Source organism: Xyrauchen texanus, chromosome 35, assembly GCF_025860055.1.
Source record: "Xyrauchen texanus isolate HMW12.3.18 chromosome 35, RBS_HiC_50CHRs, whole genome shotgun sequence".
Lineage (NCBI taxonomy): Eukaryota > Metazoa > Chordata > Actinopteri > Cypriniformes > Catostomidae > Xyrauchen > Xyrauchen texanus.
In genome coordinates, this window is record NC_068310.1 from 36,119,802 (window position 1) to 36,141,651 (window position 21,850).

At 37.2% G+C, this 21,850-nt stretch overlaps 1 protein-coding gene across 2 annotated transcripts in view; it reads left to right on the top strand.

Moving 5' to 3' along the window:
* LOC127628932 (uncharacterized protein C18orf25-like) overlaps nucleotides 1–9,537 on the top strand; it is a 28,615-nt gene extending 19,078 nt beyond the window's left edge. For both annotated transcript variants that reach the window (XM_052105914.1, XM_052105915.1), the window contains 2 exons: nucleotides 7,789–7,873; nucleotides 8,215–9,537. In XM_052105914.1, the coding sequence (XP_051961874.1) occupies nucleotides 7,789–7,873; nucleotides 8,215–8,380 (251 nt within the window). In that variant the 3' untranslated portion in view covers nucleotides 8,381–9,537. The remainder of the gene's footprint in view (nucleotides 1–7,788; nucleotides 7,874–8,214) is intronic.
* Nucleotides 9,538–21,850: the final 12,313 nt, after the last annotated feature.

Sequence of the window (21,850 nt, forward strand, 5' to 3'; positions counted from 1 at the left end):
AAAACCGATTTATAGAATGGTAAAAAATGTTCTTAGTCTTGCAGGACTAAGTATCCTTCATTTTTCTGGGTTCTGGAAATGATCACACCCGGTCGACCGAGTTGCCATTCAATGTATATTCTTTTGACCGCTAGCGAATAGAAACTCATTCGAAGCATGTCCACTACAACTGCGTTGCGATACTCTTCTAGTACAGTCAATGGCAGGCGTCGATGATGCGCATAGACGAAATAGATCAAGGCTGGGCTGGGCTGTGTGTGGAGCAATCAGCAACGTGGACAACTGACGTATACTTTGGTGTAGTGGTCTAATGCACATAACTGGTAATCTAGTAATCAGAAGGTCGCTGGTTCGATTCCCACAGCCACCACCATTGTGTCCTTGAGCAAGGCACTTAACTCCAGGTTGCTCCGGGGGATTGTCCCTGTAATAAGCGATCTCTAAGTCGCTTTGGATAAAAGCGTCTGCCAAATGCATAAATGTAAATGTACCTTGGCCTTAAGAGTCCAAAATGAACCAACCAAAATCCTAATAAATTAAAAAAAAGATTTGGTGTATAACAAGGACCAAGCCTAAAACAAACTAGGGACTCTTATTTTGAAATGACGAATTGCTCGGTTACAGTGCGTTTAATTTAGTGCTAACCAAATTAAGCATTTTATAGCCTAAATATTCACCAGATGAAGGGTTTTATACACAGGGGTCCCCTTCGTGCTGCCGCGAGCATTCAGAGATGATATTCTTCTCATCACAATTGTACAGAGTGGTTATCTGAGTTACCGTAGACTTTACCAGTTCAAACCAGTCTGGCCGTTCTCTGTTGACCTCAATCATCAACAAGACAAAAAAGTATCTTTTTGGTCAACTTTACATTTACACAAGTATCTAATCAGCCAATCATGTGGCAGCAGTGCATAAAATCACGCAGATACGGGTCAGGAGCTTCGGTTGATGTTCACATCAACCATCAGAATGGGGAAAAAATGTGATCTCAGTGATTTGGAGCGTGGTTTGATTGTTGGTGCCAGACAGGCTGGTTTGGTAACTCAGATGACCTGTACAATTGTGGTGAGAAGTACATCATCTCGAGATGTGCGTTGGCGCTGTTTTGTTGGCATGAGGAGGACCTACACAATATTAAACATGATGTCAAGAATCCTCCAGCGCTTGCCACAGAGGTACACGGGGGGAATAAAACAAACTTTCTGCAAATATCGGCATAGATTTTTGTCGATAAACAATAGTTCCAAAAAACTACTTTCGGCACAGATTAATCAGTAAAATTATATTGGTCTACATCTAGTGTCTTAAGACGAGATCCACACAATCCATTTGCCATTGGAATAATTAACGTTTAAAACTACCGTAATCACATATAGCACTAATGAAGCCATTGAACACTACTCTCGTAATGTAAGCTTAACTAAGATACGCTCCCTGAACTGCCGATATTTTTAAAGAGACAGTACTCTTTTTAACGCTTGTTCTAAGTAACAATGTGAATCCTTGTAATAGAACAAATAAAGCATCTTAAAGGGACAGTTCACCCAAAATTGAAAATTCTCTCATCATTTACAAACCCTCATGCCATCACAGATGTTTAAGGCTTTCTTCAGCAGAACACAAATGAAGATTTGTATAAGAATATTTCAGCTTTGGAGGTCCATACAATGCAAGTGAATACGTGCCGAGTTTTTGAAGCGCCAAAAACGACATATAGCCATCATATAAACTCTAAAAATTCACTAGGGTCGAGGTCAAGCCATGTGAGAACCGGAGTGTGAAATACAAAATAAAAAACAGAAGTGCAGTGTTGTTTACAACTGGGGAGCATTGACAATCATACATAGATGCCTCATTCAGCTGGTTTGGATGCATCAACTGTGGCACCATCTTTCAATGGTCAACAAGGAGAGCTGTTTGAATCAGTTTTAATACAAGTGAATAAATGGAAGACCGAGACATAAACTCCTTTTGTGTCGAAAAAGTACCGTGGTCCATATAAAGCTGCTTATAAGTGATCTACGTATGAATATCTATGCAGAGGAAGCTTATGCGCTTACGTCACGCGAGAGACAGTTTCTACTCCACCCTTGTCAACGTACAAACATCAAGCTCACCGGAAGTAAACATTTTTAGTAAAAACAATTTCAATATTGATCTATTTCTTACACAAAACTAGCGTTTTGCTTCAGAAGACATTAATTAAACCATTGGAATCATATGGATTATTTTTATGATGGCTATAAGTACTTTTTGGAGCTTCAAAAAGTTGGCACCTATTCACTTGCGTTGCTTGGACCTACAGATGTGAGGGTGCATGAGGGTGAGTAAATTATGGGAGAATTTTCATTTTTGGGTGAACTATCCCTTTAACAATAAACCTGTATATGCAATCAAATATATGCAATTTCAAGACATCATATTAACTGATGGAATACATGAATTTGTACATCATTAAAAGCCAAAATGTGAACACGATAAACTAACGCTAAAGTAAAATTTGTCATATTAATATTTTCACGATGTACCTTGTTAGAAGGTCCCCTGTATAATGAACAGCACTAGCTGAGAGTGAGTGGAAGCTAAATTGATGTTTTAACTGAAATATACCCATATGAATAAGAATCGAGAGCTTGTAAAAATTAGGTATCTCTTGTTACGCTAATGAATGAGTAGGGCTGTCACGATTATGAAATTTGGCAGATGATTAATTGTTAAACAAATTATTATGATTATGATGATTAAGTGTCTGTTTGGGACTTTCACGATTAATTGTCTTTTTTTTATGGTGTGCTTTTTTCTGCATGTGCGCTTCATACACCTTAACCTGTTAACCTTTGCCAGTGCGCCAGCGCACTGAAGAGTTTTTTCCCCCCACTAGTTTCATGTTTATGAATAGATTTAACGTGAAAGAACATCATTAATCTTGGCAAACTATATATCATTTTAAAGGTGTAAGCCTCAAGCATCGATGATAGAGCTCTGTTTTTCGATGAAAAGCTTATAACGAATGTATTTCTTGCATTTATATAAGCAATACAGATCAAAACACACGTAATAAAAAACGGAGTACATACCTGTAGTGTCGTAATAACGAGCCACACACGCATCCACTGCTAAAAGTTCCAGATTGAATGGAAAGGTGAGGGTCCACTGAATAACATCCCATAGAGCATTTTTAGTCCAAAGAAACAATAACGTTGTAACATCGATGGTTGTTCCTTTGTTTACATCGAAGTTTCTTCAGGGTGAAGTATCATACTTGTCGGTTATGCAATAAAATTATGCATAAAAACAGACTCCCGTAGCCGAACGTTATATGGGTGTGTTGCTTAGAGTGTAATGAACAAATTAAGACCGCACACACACACACAAATACAAAGATAGGCAATATATAGGTCAAAATATCCAAACACTGCGGTCAGTTTTTTGACGCCATGATATGCTGATCCTATTGTTTTGTCTTTACAACGAAAGCCAATGAAAGAATTGAAATGATATGACTGATAGAAAATGGAGCCAAGCAGTGCACGATTCCAACGATACCCGGAAGTTTAAATTCCTCGCTAACAAGATGTTTTTTTATTTATTTGAATCAGCCACTCTAACCTGCGAATTAGGCTGTGACCACACCCCGCCATTTGACAACAAACGAGCTATAGTAAAAAGACGGAAAACATCTGTTTTCGCCTTACTTACTGGACGGATTATCTCATCAAATGGATCATCAAAAGAAGTTTTTTCTGCTGAAGATGTTTTATTTGCGATCACTCAAGCAGCTGATGACGTAAATTGAGGAGAGTGAAGACAGCCGAGGGTGATATGCTTGAGGACGGAAAAGATGGTCCAATTTTACATCGGTGAGTTGTTATGTAACATGCACACATTATACGTGTGTGTGTGTGTGTGTGTGTGTGTGTGTGTGTGTGTGTGTGTGTGTGTGTGTGTGTGTAGAGAGAGAGAGAGAGAGAGAGAGAGAGAGAGAGAGAGTGTGTGTGTGTGTTTGTTTTCCCATTTGATATATATATATATATATAGTGTGTTTGTGCTAGGAAAAATTACAGAAATAACTAAACAACTTTACAATTGTCCAATATATACAAATAGAAATAAATAGAAATAAAGTAGCATCATCTTTTCAGACCACAATGCATTTACCTTATAAAACAATGGCCTGTCTGATGGCTGGCCATCAGTGTGATTGTTGGTTCTATGTCTGACCATCCATATGAATGCTGTCTGTATCACTGGCCATCACCATGCTGTCTAAACGACTGCCCATCAGTTTGATTGTTGATTGAATGGCCAGCCACATAAAAACTATACAGAATTATTTACTTGACATGCGGTGCTAATTATCTTTCCATTCTTTCCCATGCAACAGCCATCAAGTTGAATCTTCAGATGAAGAGTGGCATCCAAGCACCAGCCAACCAGTAGAAAAGAGATGCAAGCTCTCAAATTCTTCAAGATCTGCACTTGCTGTTTTAGACCTGAATCGACCAGTAAAAGGGAGAGGCAAAAAGAGCAGCAGAAAAACCAAGTCCATACCCGCTGTGTCCCCAAGCACCCCTAAAGAAAAGTGGAACTGTTCAACTGACGAGGACGCTTGGCATGACCAGCACTGACTAAACAGGACTTAGCATTTTGCCAGAGACAACAGCATTTTTGAATTTTTTTCTTTGCCTTTTCTGTTGCAAAGAAATTCAGTTATTTTTTATACATTTATTTTTTAAATATTTCATAATATTTTACTTATATTTTTATTGTTCTGTTGTGCAAATAAATCACTTATATAAAGTCTTATGGTTGTGTGGATTATTTTATAATTGAAAAAGCATGGAACAGTGTATATGATGACTAAAATAGCTTGCAGTACCCTTCATAACATATTTGTCATTAGGTTGCTTTTTGAGGTATCCAAGGAGGCTTCTTGGTACCTGGACATAGTCTTGGAAAAATATTGCAGAAATCTCATTTTTCATAATATCTTCCTCAAATGTGAAATATAAACTGATGAGACTTGTGGCTTTCAATCAATTGCCTAACTGGATTCCTCCAGGTTTGTTTTCATTTATTTTTTCATAAAATAATGAAATGTTACTTGCAGTACAAATTATCTTCAAGACACTTTAAATTCTATAAATTTTTGTCTGTGTAAGTTTTTTCAACTTTTACATTTGGGTAATAAACTCCAAAGTGTCTTCTTTTTAAATATGTCTAAATTGTGCATGTAGAGCAAATTGTTCAGTAACTACAATTATTTTAGTTTGGGGATGTCATTTCTGGGGATGTGCCTCAGGCAGAGGGAGGGAGAAAGGGAACTGACATAGTCTTGGAAAAAGCTTGCAGGAACCCCATTTTTCATTATATCTTCCTCAAATTTGAAATATAAACTGATGAGACTTGTGGCTTTCAATTATTTACCTAATTGGATTCCTCCAGGTCTATTTTTATATATTTGTACATGAAATAATAAAACATTTTTTGAAGTTCACATTATTTATGAGGCACTTCAACTTTTATAACTTTTTATTTGTTTGAGCATTATCAACTCTGATTTATTGTTAGTAGAGTGCCAAGTGTCTTCTTTCCAAAGAGACCTTAATTGTGCCTGTGGTACACTGTTCTCAGGAGCTATATTTATTTTAATTCAGGTATGTCATTTTCAGCTGTGAGCCCCTGAGTGGGGGTGCAGGTTAACAGGTTAAGAAGTCATTTTTACATATTTAACTTCAAATAAAGGTAATAAATAAAATAATAAAATAGGGATAAACTATGATTTTATTTTAAAGCTTTAAAAACTTATGAATGACATGAAAAAATGTTTTAAACTCATATTTTATAATTTTTTTAATACATATATGTGTGTGTATATATACACACACACACACACAGATTTGTTATTAAAAAAAATTTTATACAAATATTTGTTTTTTATATATATATATAATAAATATTTGTATAAATTTTTTTTTTATAAAAAATCTGTGTGTGTGTGTGTGTGTGTGTGTATATATATATATATATATAATTTTTTTTATTATGCAATAGTAACATATTTCTTCAATTTCACACATTATTTTAAAGCTCTGATGAAACCCACGAGCCCTTATTTGTCATGTAGCAAAACCTTTTAAATTTTGTTTCATCATTTTATTACTCTACAGAAATGAAGCGTGCGTCTCCTCCTCTAATGGTGCGTTCACATACAACGCAATGATAATTTTCGCCTCGCATTGTTCACGCGAGTTTGACCGCTGGATCATAAATGTGTGTTTAAACTTGCGTACGCTGCGAGTAACGCGAACCCCCGAGTATTCCCCCTTCTCTTCCGGAAAAGGACAGGAGGCGGGGCTTCTACGACTTGGTTCATAGTAAAGATCGACCAATAGCTGGAATCAAGTAGACGCGCATATTTTCAGAACGTACCGGATAGTCCAACTTCCTCGCTCACTTTCCTCCAACCGATGTTTTTTTCCGTCTGGTCTCTGTACATGTATGACGTTGTGTCGTACAATTCCGGGTGCCCACACACTGTTACAACAATTTTTTTCATCCATTTTTCCAGAATTCTTCTGCTGCTACGTCAGTACATCAGTGACATCCGGACAATCTCAATCCTGATAGGCTTTCGCGACAACGCGTCATGCGAATTTCTCGCTCGAGTTGACATTTATTGGTTGGTAAGTGATTTTGCATGTTTGAGTTGGGCCATTTGCTTCATTCGCACCGGCCAGCGCGAATTCGCATCTTTGCATTGACTTTGCATAATCGCGTCAGAAATGCTCGCTTCGCGTTGTATGTGAACGCACCATAACACAGCGTGTCATTAACACAGCGTGTATGAACCAGGAAAATGTGCCATTACGCAATCGTTTAAAGTGAAACCGGAGCGTTTGCATGTATATTTTTGCAGCAGTTTGCCGCGAGCCTCTGCTGACAGCGCGCACATCAGAGCGCTGAACGCCCTCTTCAGGACAGGAGCTTGCCGTTCATGCCGTTCATGGCATTTATACAGTATATTCGCCTAAAATTGCCTTATTTGGGCATTAAAATGTGATTGGAATTTAAATGACTAATAATCGCGGTTGACTCAAATAACCGCGATCAGGCGGTTATTTCGTTATCGCAACAGGCCTATTAATGAGTTTAGCAAGATGCTGATGCTTGCAAATGCAAATTAAATCAGTATGTGGGTGTAGTGGTCTAAAGCACATAACTGGTAATCTGGTAATCAGAAGGTTGCTGGTTCGAACACCACAGCCACCACCATTGTGTCCTTGAGCAAGGCACTTAACACCAGGTTGCTCCGGGGGGATTGTCCCTGTAATAAGTGCACTGTAAGTCACTTTGGATAAAAGCATCTGCCAAATGCATTAATGTAAATGTAAATGTATGCAACAAAGTGATCCCTGGTATCAAGACGCAGTTTTATAATTTCTCAATAATGACGTACTGTCATTCTCAAAAGCATGTGCTTTCCAATCACCAGTGAAGTATTTATTGTTTAGTACACAGTGGAAGTATGCAAACTGGGATGCAGCCTTTTTTTCATTCATTTACTGTGAGGAAAATAAGCGTTGCCCCCGCGACTGGATATTTTGCATTAAATAGTGAAATTTGTCCCCTGTGACGTTTAGATGGTATGTCAAACACAGTCTGATATGATATTTATGTGTTTTGTTGTCTCAGAAAGCAATAAGTGCATCCAATTCGCTCGTGTCTCTTTTAGTTGTCTTGACGTTTTTTTGTATATGCTGAATTTTGTCTGTTTTTCTGTAGGTGCAGTAAAAATCAAGCCATCTCAGGTGAGTCTAGCTTCCACAGACAGTGAAGTGGAGATCGTTGGAGTTCAGGAGAACACCAGGTGAGCCATTTAGTAGTAGTGTTTCCATGCTAACTAGTTAACTTTTTGTCCTTCATTTTTTTCCCCATTCTGATGGTTGATGTGAACATTACCTGAAGCTCCTGACCCGTATCTGCATGATTTTATACATTGCACTGCTGCCACACGATTGGCTGATGAGATAATTGCATGAATTTGCACGATTCTTTCTTTTCATCTACATTGCGAGTTAAACCTTTAATTTTACTTGCCAAAGCCAAACTACTTACATTTGGAGCAAATGTTAAGTTTGAGTTTTATTTACAGTAAGAGTTTTCAGTCTATGAATATTATTTTAATGTTTTTATGCAATCTTACTGTAGCGTTATCTCACGGTTTCCACGCGGTGGAGTGATCCAGTCACTTTCTTCCTGGAAACAAAGAGCTCCGCCTCCATGGACATCAGTCTCCGCCCAGTCAGGCTGGGTTCCGCCTCCGGAGGTGGTGGACCTGACACTGGATGAAGACAGGCACAGATTCCTGCTGTGAACACACACACACACGCACACACACACATGTGATTGGTGGGCTTAGTGACTCCAACAATAATAAAATTTGACTGTTGATTCTAAGAACACAGAAAACAATGTCTTCATGATTCCAGATACAGTTCGGATAACTCTAAAATCCACTCAACTTTTCTGATACACGTCGATGTACCCGATGAATTATTTCTCACTGTGTGACTGTAACATGAGTAAAAGACGCCCGTTTTTATCGGTCAGTGATGGTTTGATGTCACAAATGAGAGCATACTTTTGAGTTCGACTCTTGATGATGTCAAAACTGCCATTTGTAAAATATATTATTCTAAATTATTTAAAATCTAAAGAGAATTTTGAGTTCTAAAGTACCTCGATTAATTGAAGTCGAGTGATGCATTGTGGGGCTTCTGAAAGAAATGAATACTGAATGTAGAAGGTGAATAAAATGAATCCTGTCAAAATCAAAAGAAAGACAATTGAGACTGTTTTTAAGAAGCATTTTAGATTTGCATTGTGACATTTTCATGACAATTAAATACATTTCTCGTCACTTCTAACTGTAATGCAAATTTAATTAAAAAAAAACACATTAATTTTAAAGTATTTATATATCAGGATAGTTTGTTGATTGCTGCATTGTCATTAAATAAAAAAACAATGTATTATACAGTAAAAATGACTATATTACAGTAAATGAGTGAACACAGATAATATTGGAAATTAAAATAACATTTCCTGATGTATTGTGGTAATGAGAATTTGGGGTAAATAGTTTATTTTGTGTTGTTTTTTGTCTTTTTTATTTTTATTTATTACCCCAATGACCCATATTATTTTTAGGGTGAATCTCACAAAATCATGTCCAGGTCACATTTCACCCCAAAATCAGAAAAAAAATATATATATTATTCTTATTATTTTTTTTTTAATACAGAAAATGTAGCCTATATTTTTATACTAAAAAAAATTACAATTTATACATTTCACTTTTAAAACTAAATTTCATAAAATGACTACCAGACCTGGAGTCGCTAGTTTGAATCCAGGGTGTGCTGAGTGACTCCAGCCAGGTCTCCTAAGCAACCAAATTTGTCCGGTTGCTAGGGAGGGTAGAGTCACATGGGGTAACCTCCTCGTGGTCGCTATAATGTGGTTCGCTCTCGGGGGTGGTGAGTTGTGCGTGGATGCCGCAGAGAGTAGCGTGAAGCCTCCACACGCATTAGGTCTCCGCGGTAACACGCTCAACGAGTCACGTGATAAGATGCGCGGATTGACGGTCTCAGATGTGGAGGCAACTGAGATTCGTCCTCTTCCACCCAGATTGAGGCGAGTCACTACACCACCACGAGGACTTAGAGCGCATTGGGAATTGGGCGTTACACATTGGGAGAAAAAAACTGAGAATTTATCATTTAAAATTTAATAGAGCACTCTTTAATAAAATGTAAAACGCTAAATATTTTACATTTTATTAATGTCATTTTGTAATTTGATGAAATTGAAATGCGCAAATCTTAAAAATAGGCTTAAATATTTTATTTTGTAATTCATATTTCCTATCTCATTACAGTGATGCAGTTATTCTTTATTACAGTAAACATGATTGTAATTGTTTAAAACAGCCCAAATTTAATTTAAGAGTTTTTTTGCATTACGCGTTTTAAATGTAGGAAAATGTGCTTAATTGTCCTGAAATAATGTCACCGTAATGGTCCTAAAAATAGACTTAATTGTCTGTGCCATATATAATTTCTCATTTGTTCTCATGTAACCTGGATGGGCTTTCCACATTCATCCTAAATTTAACTTCCTATAGTTTGTCATGGGAAATCAGGGATTTTGTCAGATCCTTGAGTCACTTTGCCATCCAAACATCAAACACATACACTCACATAATCCTGCTGTTCGCCTCAGGAGTCGCTTGCTGAAACGTCCCAACCCCGCCCCTTCCTGTCTTAGTGCCCTTTGTGATGTAACTTCCTGTTAAACTGCTGGAGAGCCTATTAGCTGAGATATAAATGCAAAACTGCTGGTCTGTCACCGGAGCAAACGCACCACTGCTCTGTGTGTGAGTGAGATTGTATGTTTACTGTCAAACATTTAATGCTGCTGTGTGGGGAGACGTGTGTGTGTTTTCCTTACCCAATAATGTGTGTGTGTGTGTGTGTCCTGAGCATTCGTTTTTTTCATGTGTATTTCGCATTCGAAATGGTGAATCTCAGTAACACTTTACAATAAAGGTTGTATTTGTTAACATTAGATAACTACATTAGTTATCATGAACAAACAATAAACAATGCTTTTATTGCAGCTCTTATTCGTCTTGTTTAATGTTCATTTCAACATATACTTTTTGTGTATTAAAAACATATATATGTTAACATTAGTTAATTCATTGTGAACTAACAATGAACAAAAGTATTTTCATAAACTAACATTATATTAAACTAACACCAATATTAATAAATGTTTAAAAAATTGTTCATTGATCACCTAATGATTTACTAATGTTAACTAATAAGACCTCAAGGTAAAGTGTTACCTGAATCTCATTAAACATGTCCAGGTTATATTTCACCCTTAAATCATTAGAGAAAATAATGTTTTGCTTAAAAAAAAACAAGCCTGTTTTTTAGGAATTTTCTGTATTTTATTTTATTTATTTGTTGCATTGTGAGATTATTTTCAAGTAAGTTTTCCCATAAATTCTCATGAAATGCATTGTGGATGTTTCACTTTTGAGTTTTTGTAATTCTCAAAAAAATCACTAAACTGGCTGTACAACAAATGCCACCATGATGTACAAATACTATACACATAATATATATATATATTAAATAATATAAAATATTTAAAAATATTGTTTTCTTTTTCATTTATTTTTACAGCAATTAGATTGAGTTTTGTTTTGCTGGGGCTTGAACCCCCCGACCTTCTGGTCAGTAACCCAGAGTCTTAAACGCTGAGCCAGGGCTACAAAATGATGTTAATGATATTTTTTGGACATCGCTGGAATGAAAAATGGGAGTGAAATTTACTTAATTAAAATAAAAATAATGTCACAATGCAAAATATCTTAATAGTCTTATAGGGGACCTATTATGCCACTTTTTACAAGATGTAATATAAGTCTCAGATATCCCCAGAATGTGTCTGTGAAGTTTCAGCTCAAAATACCCCACTGATCATTTATTATACCATGTTGTAAATGCCTCTTTTTGAGTGGAATCAAAACACGCTGATTTCGTGTGTGTCTCTTTAAATGCAAATGAGCTGCTGCAGCTGCCCGCCCCCGACATAGCTCTGGTTTCCGTCAATACAATCAGAGACAACGGTAACTTAATCTGCATTAGCCGGGGAATCAGCTAACAAGTATATTCGGAAAGGCGATTTGCAAACATCCTGCTTTATATTGACACTCATTAACAAAGCAGTCCGGTGTAAAATTATTTGCACAAACATACACACATTTTTGTATGTTTTGGGGCACATTTCCTTCAAAAACAAAAATTCTCCACTGCGTCTTCAGTGGCTCTGATGCCGGGAGTACATGAAGACACTTATGTTCACTTTTACAGCCAACAACAGAACACATTAACACCTCTTGACGCTTACGAAGCTGAGATATTACTCATCTTACTGTATCTGCTCCAGCGCGGAAAATAATGGCGGACTGTGTGTAGATCACTCAGGGGAGGAGGGTGGAGTCTGTCACCTGTCGTGTTTGAGGCCGGACGTGACGTCACTTTAGAGCAGAAACGTTCATTTTGAAACACTGTTTTTGATTAATAGAAATATAAGAAAGAGGAGTGGACTTTTAACATTGTAGGGTGGTTGTGTACAAACATCATGTAAAAGTAAATTTTGCATAAAAATTTACTTCATTTTCTGAGGAAAATATAATTTTGTGCATCTTTATTTTGATTTTGGGACTAATGATTTGGACTACCTGGTTCTAGACAGGTTTTCTGAGATTCACCATCATAGAAACAGACCCTTGCCTTTATTATGCCAATTACATTTCTTATTCAGTTATCCACTTGTGAGTACAATCAGTGTATGACAGGAGAAATAGTCATTTTAGAAAAAAAAAAATTCCATCTTCAACATGTTTGTTGCAACACGCTGTCCCAGAAAACCACTGAAACTATTTATTGATGTTTGCTATCAATCTGTGTTTTACTTGACATTACATATACTAATTGTTTGTTTAAAGAGCGATATGCATCTTGAAATCTACGCATTAAAGCAATCGTTCAGCCAAAATGGAAAAGTGTCATAATGTACTCACCCTCATGTGGTTCCAAACCCGTACAAGTTTCTTTTGTTCCGTGAAAAACGTTGTATATATTCTCATTTTGTGTTGCATGGATGAAAGTAAGTCATACAGGTTTTGGAACAACGTGAGGGTGAGTGAAGGATTTTTGGGTGAACTATCCCTTTATGTTTGAGTCTTGGCAATATATTTAGTCTGTTTGACATCCAGTGGGTATAAGAAAAAGTTTTGTTTTTCTTCCTTAAGATTGCCAGTTGTCAGACCTCTGTGTGTGTAAAGAGCACTCACTACCTGAATGTGAATTATTATGCTTAATTCAGCTTCATCTTGCATGTATCGCACTTTGACCCTGCAAGTTATTTCATAGATGGGTTTAAAGCCGTTCTGGTAGCCATTTTGGCTTTTGAGTCTCTTAGCCCTGCCTTAAACTGTGACCCGCACCTCAAAGATCTTCTCTGCCTTCGAGCGAAAGCAGTTGCTGTATCCCAGTTGTGAAGGAGAGGAAGCCTCTTGAAGGTGTTTAAAATGTCCACATCTGTCATCGGTGACAGAGAACACTAAAATAGCCAGGATGTGTTATATCAGCACTTTCTCTAAGAATATCACTGCATTTAGAGCTAATATTTTAAAGAAAAGTATTTAACCCCTGACATTAAAATTCTGTCATTATTTACTCACCCTCATGTTGTTCCAAACCTGTATGATATTCATTCATTTGTGAAACATTTGTTTAAAAAAAAAAAAGAAAGAAAAGATATCCGGAGAGATTTAAGAGCTACTGCAGAACGGAAATTATCAGTGAATAAAGGCTTAAATTTCAGTCTGTTTCTTACACAAAGCTGTTGAATGTTTTAAAAACACTCAACATACAGACGTTCAGCCATGATGACAAATTGTAGGCAAACCCAGAAGGCTAATTCTCCATGGGTTCCCTTAGGAACTTCCAATGGGGTTTTAAGAATTTATGAACTGCGAGTAAAATAAGATCTGTGATGAAAAGTACTTTAAGAAACTTTACTGTTTTGTTCTAGAACATAAACTACGCACAGTCATACCTCAATTGTGGTTTTTGAAGCCATTATCTCTTTTATAAATGCATGTTTGCTAACCCGTCGCTAAATAAGGACTACAAGAATCGTCCGTTTCAGTAAAGCCTGTAGCTCACATGCTGATGGTAGTTGTAGTCCTTAAATAGCATTGTGATAGCAACATGCACTTTTAAAGGAATATTCCGAGTTTAATACAAGTTAAGCTCAATCGACAGCATTTGTCCCATAATGTTGATTACCACAATAATTATTTAGACTCGTCCATCCTATTCCTAAGGTTATAGTGCGGCACTTACAACGGAAGTGAATGGGGGCCAATTTTGGAGGGGTTAACGGCAGAAACCTATAATTTTATAAAAGCACTTACATTAATTCTTCTGTTAAAACTCATGCATTACTTGAGCTGGTAAGTTGGTCAAAGTCATTTTTACAGTCATTTTAGGGTTTGTTGACATTACGTTGTCATGGCAATGAAGTTGTAAGAATTGGCTATTACTTTACACAGATTCAATCTTTTAAGATACAAATTTTAAAATCTTAAAAATTGGCTAAAATGTTAATTTTTTTGAGTGTGGTTGTCTTCCAGGTTTTTGGACTACAACCTAAACAGCTCTATAGTGCACAAGTCCTATGGATTACTTTTGTTTTTGGCCATTTTATGAGCTCAGCAGCATCCAGTCTCTTTGACTGTGTAGAAATGAGGGGCCTAGGCATCTTCTATCTCCTAACTTCTGTTGCGTTCCTTGGAAGTAAGAAAGTTGTATGGGTTTGGAACAAAATGAGGGTGAGTAAATGATGACAGAATTTTCAATCTTGGGTGAACTTTTCTTTTAAATGTGTTTTCAAGCACTCTCTCCCCACACACCAGCATTTCTGGCTGGTCATTTCTTATTTAGAACTTCCCAAAGCTACCTGCCAAACTTTAGAATGTTGAACTGTTGCAGCTTGAGTTGAAAGTTCCATGGCCTCCATTATGACATCATCATCATCTGCTCCTGTGTTAAGTTCTTCCTAGATGAGCACCATTGGTCTTGTGTCTACTGGTGGAACGTTTTGTAATTTGATTGAAGTTTTTTTAAGTATCATAAACAGCAATAACAATCATTTAGACAGCCGGAGAACAGCGTAAACACGACATGGCGGAACACTCAACGTTACAGTCATGTGACATGTTTTTTCCCTGTTAGATTTCCACTGCTTTCAAAAACACTCTCGCTTTAATTTAATCACGTTACTGAAACGTTATTTCATTTTGACAGTATTTTAAATGAACAGCGAAAGAGTGTTCATATTTTTTGCTTCCGCGAGTCTTTTTCTTCCTTTAAAAATGTATGTAGAATAAAATGAATCTATTTTGAGATATTTAAAGAGTGATGTTGTGATTTCTTGTCTTTTTTTATTCAAATGAGTTAGCAAACATCTGGTAAACTTGTGCATGAGTAACAAAGAAGTAGTTCAGCACAAACCTTTTATAATGCCGACTCCAGTGTGGGAAAGCAGTCTGTGACCTCTGACCTCAGGGGTCACAGCTAGGCAGCTGCCACAGAAGGGTCTGTTCTTCCCTAATGACAAAGAAACAGGAGCTCGCCTCATACAGACTATTGCAGCTGTATGCAAATGTGCGCTTAGTCAGTTTGATTTAAACCAGAAAACGTTTTATGCTCCAGTGGATTTCAGTTCTACTATTTTAATCAGGGATTTTTTTTTATTCAGTCAGAATACTTTTAAAATTTTTATTGAAAGCTAAAAACCTTTAAATAAATAAAAGTGATTTTTAGAAATACTAGGTTTGGAGAGTAGACAATACTCCATCCAAAGCTATTTTAAACAGCATTTTTACTGACATGGAAGCTAAAGGTATTACGGTGCACTGATGTTAAGTCATCAGGTGTCTTGTGTCATAACTGATGCAATATTTTTTATTTTAGCATCTCTGGTATGCCGTTTTGACCAATCATCATGATGTAAAATCCCCAAAAAACTCAAATTCCAAAATGTCAGTGGAAAAACTGATGTCAAACATATAGGTCTAAAGTGACCTTAAAGCATCTATACATTCTAGAATCTAGAGCTTAATTGTGTTAATTATGATGTCACAATGAGTGTGTTTAAATGCACATCAATATGCTGATATCGCAAGACCTTTTGACATTTAATAGCGTGAAGGATATGAATTATACATATCAACCATTACATTATTTACAGTTTATATTTATTCATTTGGCAGATGCTTTTATCCAAAGCGACTTACAAAAGAGGAAAACATAAGCGAATCATCTTAAGGAGACAGTGGTACAAAAGTGCCATATTACAAAGTTTCACTAGCATCAGAATAGTGGAAATCTTGGAAAAGATGCGTTTTAAGTCGTTTTTTGAAGACAGAGAGTGAGTCAGCTTCACGGATGGAGTTGGGGAGGTCATTCCACCAACGTGGTACGATGAAGCTGAATGTCCGGGAAGGTGTTTTGGTGCCTCTTTGTGTTGGTACGTTCCTTAAGGACGTTCCTTAGGAACCGCATGCTTCTAGTGGCCGTGTAGCTCTGCAGAAATGATTTTAGGTATGTTGGAGTAGACCCAGTGACTGTTCTACATACATACATACATGCCAGCATCAGAGCCTTGAATTTGATACGTGCATCAACCGGTAGCCAGTGGAGAGAGACAAAGAGTGGTGTAACATGTGCTCTCTTTGGTTCATTAAAGACCAGATGTGGATTCATGGATCAGGGGTCTAATTGCACATGCAGGAAGGCCTGCAATGAGAGCGTTACAGTAGTCCAGTCTAGTTATGACAAGTGACTGATCAAGCATTTGTGTGGCATGTTCAGATAAGAAGGGCCTGATGTTGTAGAGTGTAAATCTACATGATCTTACGGTCTTTGAGATGTGGTCCGTGAAATTTAGTTTGTTATCAATGGTAATTATCACTCATAATAAAAGTAATTGTTAGATGTAATTTACATTTGCAGCAGTAAACCCAAAAACTCGTGGCAAAGCAGTCATTTTTTAATCTGCATTTCACTACAATTTCTCAATGAGCTGTCATTCAATCTAGTTCACAATGCAACGTTTGAACTACAGCTAACAAAATGCTTTTTTATATCTGTAATTGGTTCACAAGTGGCAACATTCATTTGAGATATCTGTAAGAAAGGCTTTCAAGATATCTTCTGGAAAATCCATTTCCAGAAATCTGGCATACCAAATCAAATACGTGAAAATACACTAACATAAATCAAAAATGAGCATTTTCACAAGGCGTTGACATCGATAATAGGCATTTACACTACTAACAATGTAACTTTTGATATAAAATTATTATTTTTACCAGTAAGAAGTGCATAATAATGGAGGAATGGATTAATTGATGTGGTAAATAACTTAAAAACACACAGATTGTAATGATTTCGATATGACACGAGTTAAAGAAATACATAACAAAACAACTGGCCCATATTTGGTCACTTCAAACTAGCATATTTCCATATAAAATGAAAATATTAAATGTCATTCACATCTTGAAAAAAGGAAATTTTAATTAAAATTATAGACCAATTTCTCTTCTACCTAAGGTCTCAAAAATATTAGAAAAACGTTTTGTACAAAGGCTTGAGCAATTTATAGAAAAGAAAAAACTTTTGACTGAACATCAATATGGTTTTAGATGGAGTGGTGGTGGTGTAGTGGGCTAAAGCACATAACTGGTAATCAGAAGGTTGCTGGTTCGATCCCCACAGCCACCACCATTGTGTCCTTAAAGAAAGGCACTTAACTCCAGGTTGCTCCGGGGGGATTGTCCCTGTAATAAGCGCTCTGTAAGTCGCTTTGGATACAAGATAAAAATGATCTAATTGATCCACCGTAATGACAGAAAAAATATCAACAGCTATAGAAAATTTGGATTTTACTGTAGGGGTATTTATAGATTTATAAAAGTCATTCGACACGGTTGATCATGGAATATTAATGAAGAAACTGGAAAGATGGTATCAGAGATGAAGCTTATTCATGGATTAGAAACTACCTTCAAAATAGATATCAGTATGTGCTAATACACAATGATAAATCTGAATTGCTGAGGGTCACATGTGGTGAACCACAAGGATCAGTTTTGTAAGAATGCTGTAAAATGTGTATAATTAATGTTGTGCCAAATAAGAGCGATATCTAACGAGTTGTGTTCAGGTGCATTTAATAAGGTAGAAAATCAGATCCGGGTTTCATGATAATAATGTGGGAAATTGTGCTATAAAAGTAACTTAACTTACACCAGCACGTATATCCACATTAAGTTGAACTGAAACTGGAACTGGCAGGTCCAAAGATGCTAAACTAACACTGAACTTCTACTTTATCAACTTCGAGGTGGCTCGTAATTCGTTTGACATTCGGTTTTTCCTACCCGTGCTCTCTGGAGCCGACAGTTTTACAATGATATCATTAGCACAATTAGGCTAAAGAATATATGACTATATTATACAGGCATAAAACATTGAACTCAAACAGTCAAGGCTTGTTGTACCTAAAAATATATGCCTAAAAATGCTCTGCTGTGCTTTCGTTAAATGGTGCTTCTACACCATTTAACGTCTACAAATTCCACCCAAAGCACTAAAACGTTGGAGGTGTCCAAGTATTCATTAATTAATTCAATTAAAGTGTAAGTCATGCATACAATTTATAATCTTTAGAATGTGTAAATGTTTTTATAATAAGTGTATAAGACAGAACGTTACAACGTTACACATTGTCACTTTATTAAGCATAATCGGTGTAAGATTGTGCGTGCATCATGATCACATCAATATAAATCTCTACTATAAATCTCCGGCCCCAACCAGTAGGTGGCGATATGCATGAAGAATGCAAATTGCCAAAAACAAAAGAGATGTGAAAGTGAAAGTGGAGCTTGTTGATCTGTTTCTCAACCACACCTATCATATGGCTTCTTAAGACATGGATTAAACCACTGGAGTCATATGGATTACTTTTATGCTGCCTTTATGTGCTTTTTGGTGCTTCAAAGTTCTGGTCACCATTCACTTGCATTGTATGGACCAACAGAGCAGAGATGCTCTAAAAGTCTTTGTCTTCAGCTGAGGAAAAAGCCATACACATCTGGGATGACATGAGATGAGAGATTTTTTCATTTTAGGGTGAACTGTTCCTTTAATAAATGCAAACAATGACTGTAAGTGATTTCATTATAACAAGAATAATAATGGATGTTAAATGAGGTGTTACTTCGTTGAGTGTCATGGTGAGAAGTATGAAAAGGAGCAGAGATAATCACAGCTCAGACGTGCGTGCGTGCATGTGTGTGTGTTTGGGGGAAGGGGTTTCAGGAATGATGAGGACAGACACTAACCCTCTTTATGACAGTCTGTGTCTCACTATGATTTTTTCACTTCCTCTTTCATTTAAATCTTCAAAACTATCAATGGAATAATTTTGGGTTCAATACAAGTCAAGTTCAATCGACAGCATTTTTGGCATAATGTTGATTACCACAAAAAATAATTTTAACTTGTCCCTCCTTTTCTCTCTCTCTCTCTCTCTCTCTCCCTCTGTCTCTCTCTCTCAATCTCTCTCTCTCTCTTATTCTCTCTCTGTCTCTCACTCTCTCTCTCATTCTCTCTCACTCTCTCTCTGTCTCTCTCTCAATCTCTCTCTCTCTCATTCTCTCTCTCTCTCAATCTCTCTCTCTCTGTCTCATTCTCTCTCTGTCTCTCTCTCTCAATCTCTCTCTCTCTCATTCTCTCTCTCTCTCAATCTCTCTCTCTCTGTCTCATTCTCTCTCTGTCTCTCTCTCTCAATCTCTCTCTCTCTCTTATTCTCTCTCTGTCTCTCACTCTCTCTCTCATTCTCTCTCACTCTCTCTCTGTCTCTCTCTCAATCTCTCTCTCTCTCATTCTCTCTCTCTCTCAATCTCTCTCTCTCTGTCTCATTCTCTCTCTGTCTCTCTCTCTCAATCTCTCTCTCATTCTCTCTCTCTTTCAATCTCTCTCTCTCTGTCTCATTCTCTCTCTGTCTCTCACTCTCTCTCTCTCTCTCTCTCTCTCTCTCTCTCTCTCTCTCTCTCTCTCTCTCTATATATATATATATATATATAAAATCAAGGTTCCAGTGAGGCACTTACAATTGAAGTGAATGGGGCCAATTTTTGGAAGGTATAAAGGCAAGAATATGAAGTTTATAATTTTAATAAAAGCACTTACATTGATTTTTCTGTTAAAAAATTGTGTATTATTTGAGCTGTAACGTTAAATAATTTGACGTTTTTACAGCCGTTTTTCTGTTTTAGGGTTTACAGCGTTACGTCGCCATGGTAACAAAGTTGTAAAATTGGATTAGCCTAAATAAGAAAGTTTTTTTTTTAATAACATTCTGAATGTACCTCAGTTTTTATAAAGATACAAAAAGTTGCGATGACTTTTGTGCACATTCAATGGAAGTTTATGGGGCAACCATACAACTGTGGTTGCCCCATAGACTTCCATTGTAAGGGCATTACTGTCAACATGTTTTTTACCCTATAATCATACTGTTGTTTGGCTGCGCTTCTGTTTTTTGCTTCCTGAGGTATGAGTGAAAACTAGATTTTAGATGTTCTGAAAACATTGTGAGTGCATGGTGCTTTCCCATGCAAAACTTGTGGTTGCTTTGATGTTCTGGGTGGTTGCTAGGTGGTTGCTAATTAGCCCAAGTACAGCCCGAAATATTCTTCGGTCAGACAAGAATGCTGAGCATCCACATTAAGGACACGTGACTCAAATTTGCATGGTGCTTTGCATGGTGCAACTTGTGGTTGCTTTGGTGTTCTGGGTGGTTGCTACGTGGTTGCTAATTAGCCCAATTACAGCCCGAAATATCCTTCGGTCAGACGCAAATGCTGAGCATCCACTTTAAGGACACATGAATCAAATTTCATCATCAGCATGTGCCTGGAATTAATAAGTGGGTCCACAAGGTGGCAACACTCACGGTTGAGCCATCGCTTTCACGAAGAAGCACTAGAAGATGTGAATGCCGCTAAACAACGGGAGATGAAGGTGGAAACAACAACAGGAAATGCACGTCAAGAACATGTCTGAGGAGGTCCGTTTGCATCATTTAATGTACGTTTATGGAATTTTGTCGCCTGTCTTATCGTGTTTTTAATTCTTAACAGCTTGACTCAGACGCTGTTAATACAGCTTCACTTGGATTTCACCTGGGTTATTCCTTTAACAAAGAATATAGACTTGCCACGGCCAGTTCCTACATTCATTTTTTTCACACTGACGTCATGCAAATCCTGGCTATCCGTGGACACGTTTGTTACACGTTATCATCGCCTCCAATGCACTAGATCAGAGACTATTTAGCAGAGATGTGCCACTTCTATTTAAATGAATTGGAGAAATTGGAACGCCCAACCAAGAAGCTCTAGCGCCCAACGGTCAACGGATGTAGAAAGGAAGTCCCGCCTTAAAGGTAAAAGAGTCAATCACCGTTTAGATACAGACATGACCTTTCATTCAACTCTTGGACGCACATGCGCATTAGCTATACAAGCCGGGAAAACTGCTTTTTTTAGCGTAATATGAGGTAAAGAATTGGAGGTCTGCTACCCGACCCGGGCCCGAGGACCCGATGGGTTTCGGGTTGTTCGGGGCCGTTTTTCAAGTAGGACTTAATTTTCTGGTCAGTTCAGGTTTGTAATGAACTAAAAAAAATAAACAGGCTTACCGAACTTGTTTCGCGCTCTCACTCACAGACACGCGCAACGGAAATTTAGGGGCCATTCACACCGAACGTGTTTTGCGCGTGTCTGTTCCTATGTAAACACATGCTGGACGAATGTCTTTGACTGTTGCATCTCGCTGTTTCTTCAGCGTCTCGCACAGGAGCGACACTTTTTAAACACCAAGTTTAAAAGAACTTCAAATTTTCAAAATGTATATTCTGAGCTCTGTTTCAGGATGTGATTGTTTTAAGCACAGGTGTCATAAAGATTCAACAATCTGAACAAGTTCAGGCTGCATAGAGGGAACTTTTGCAGCGTTTCATGTTATTACAGATTGTTCTGCACCAAGTGAAGTTTCAGCAAATAAACACAAAGTCAATGCTCTCTTTCCTTTCTGCTCTAGTGGACTGAGGGAGCACC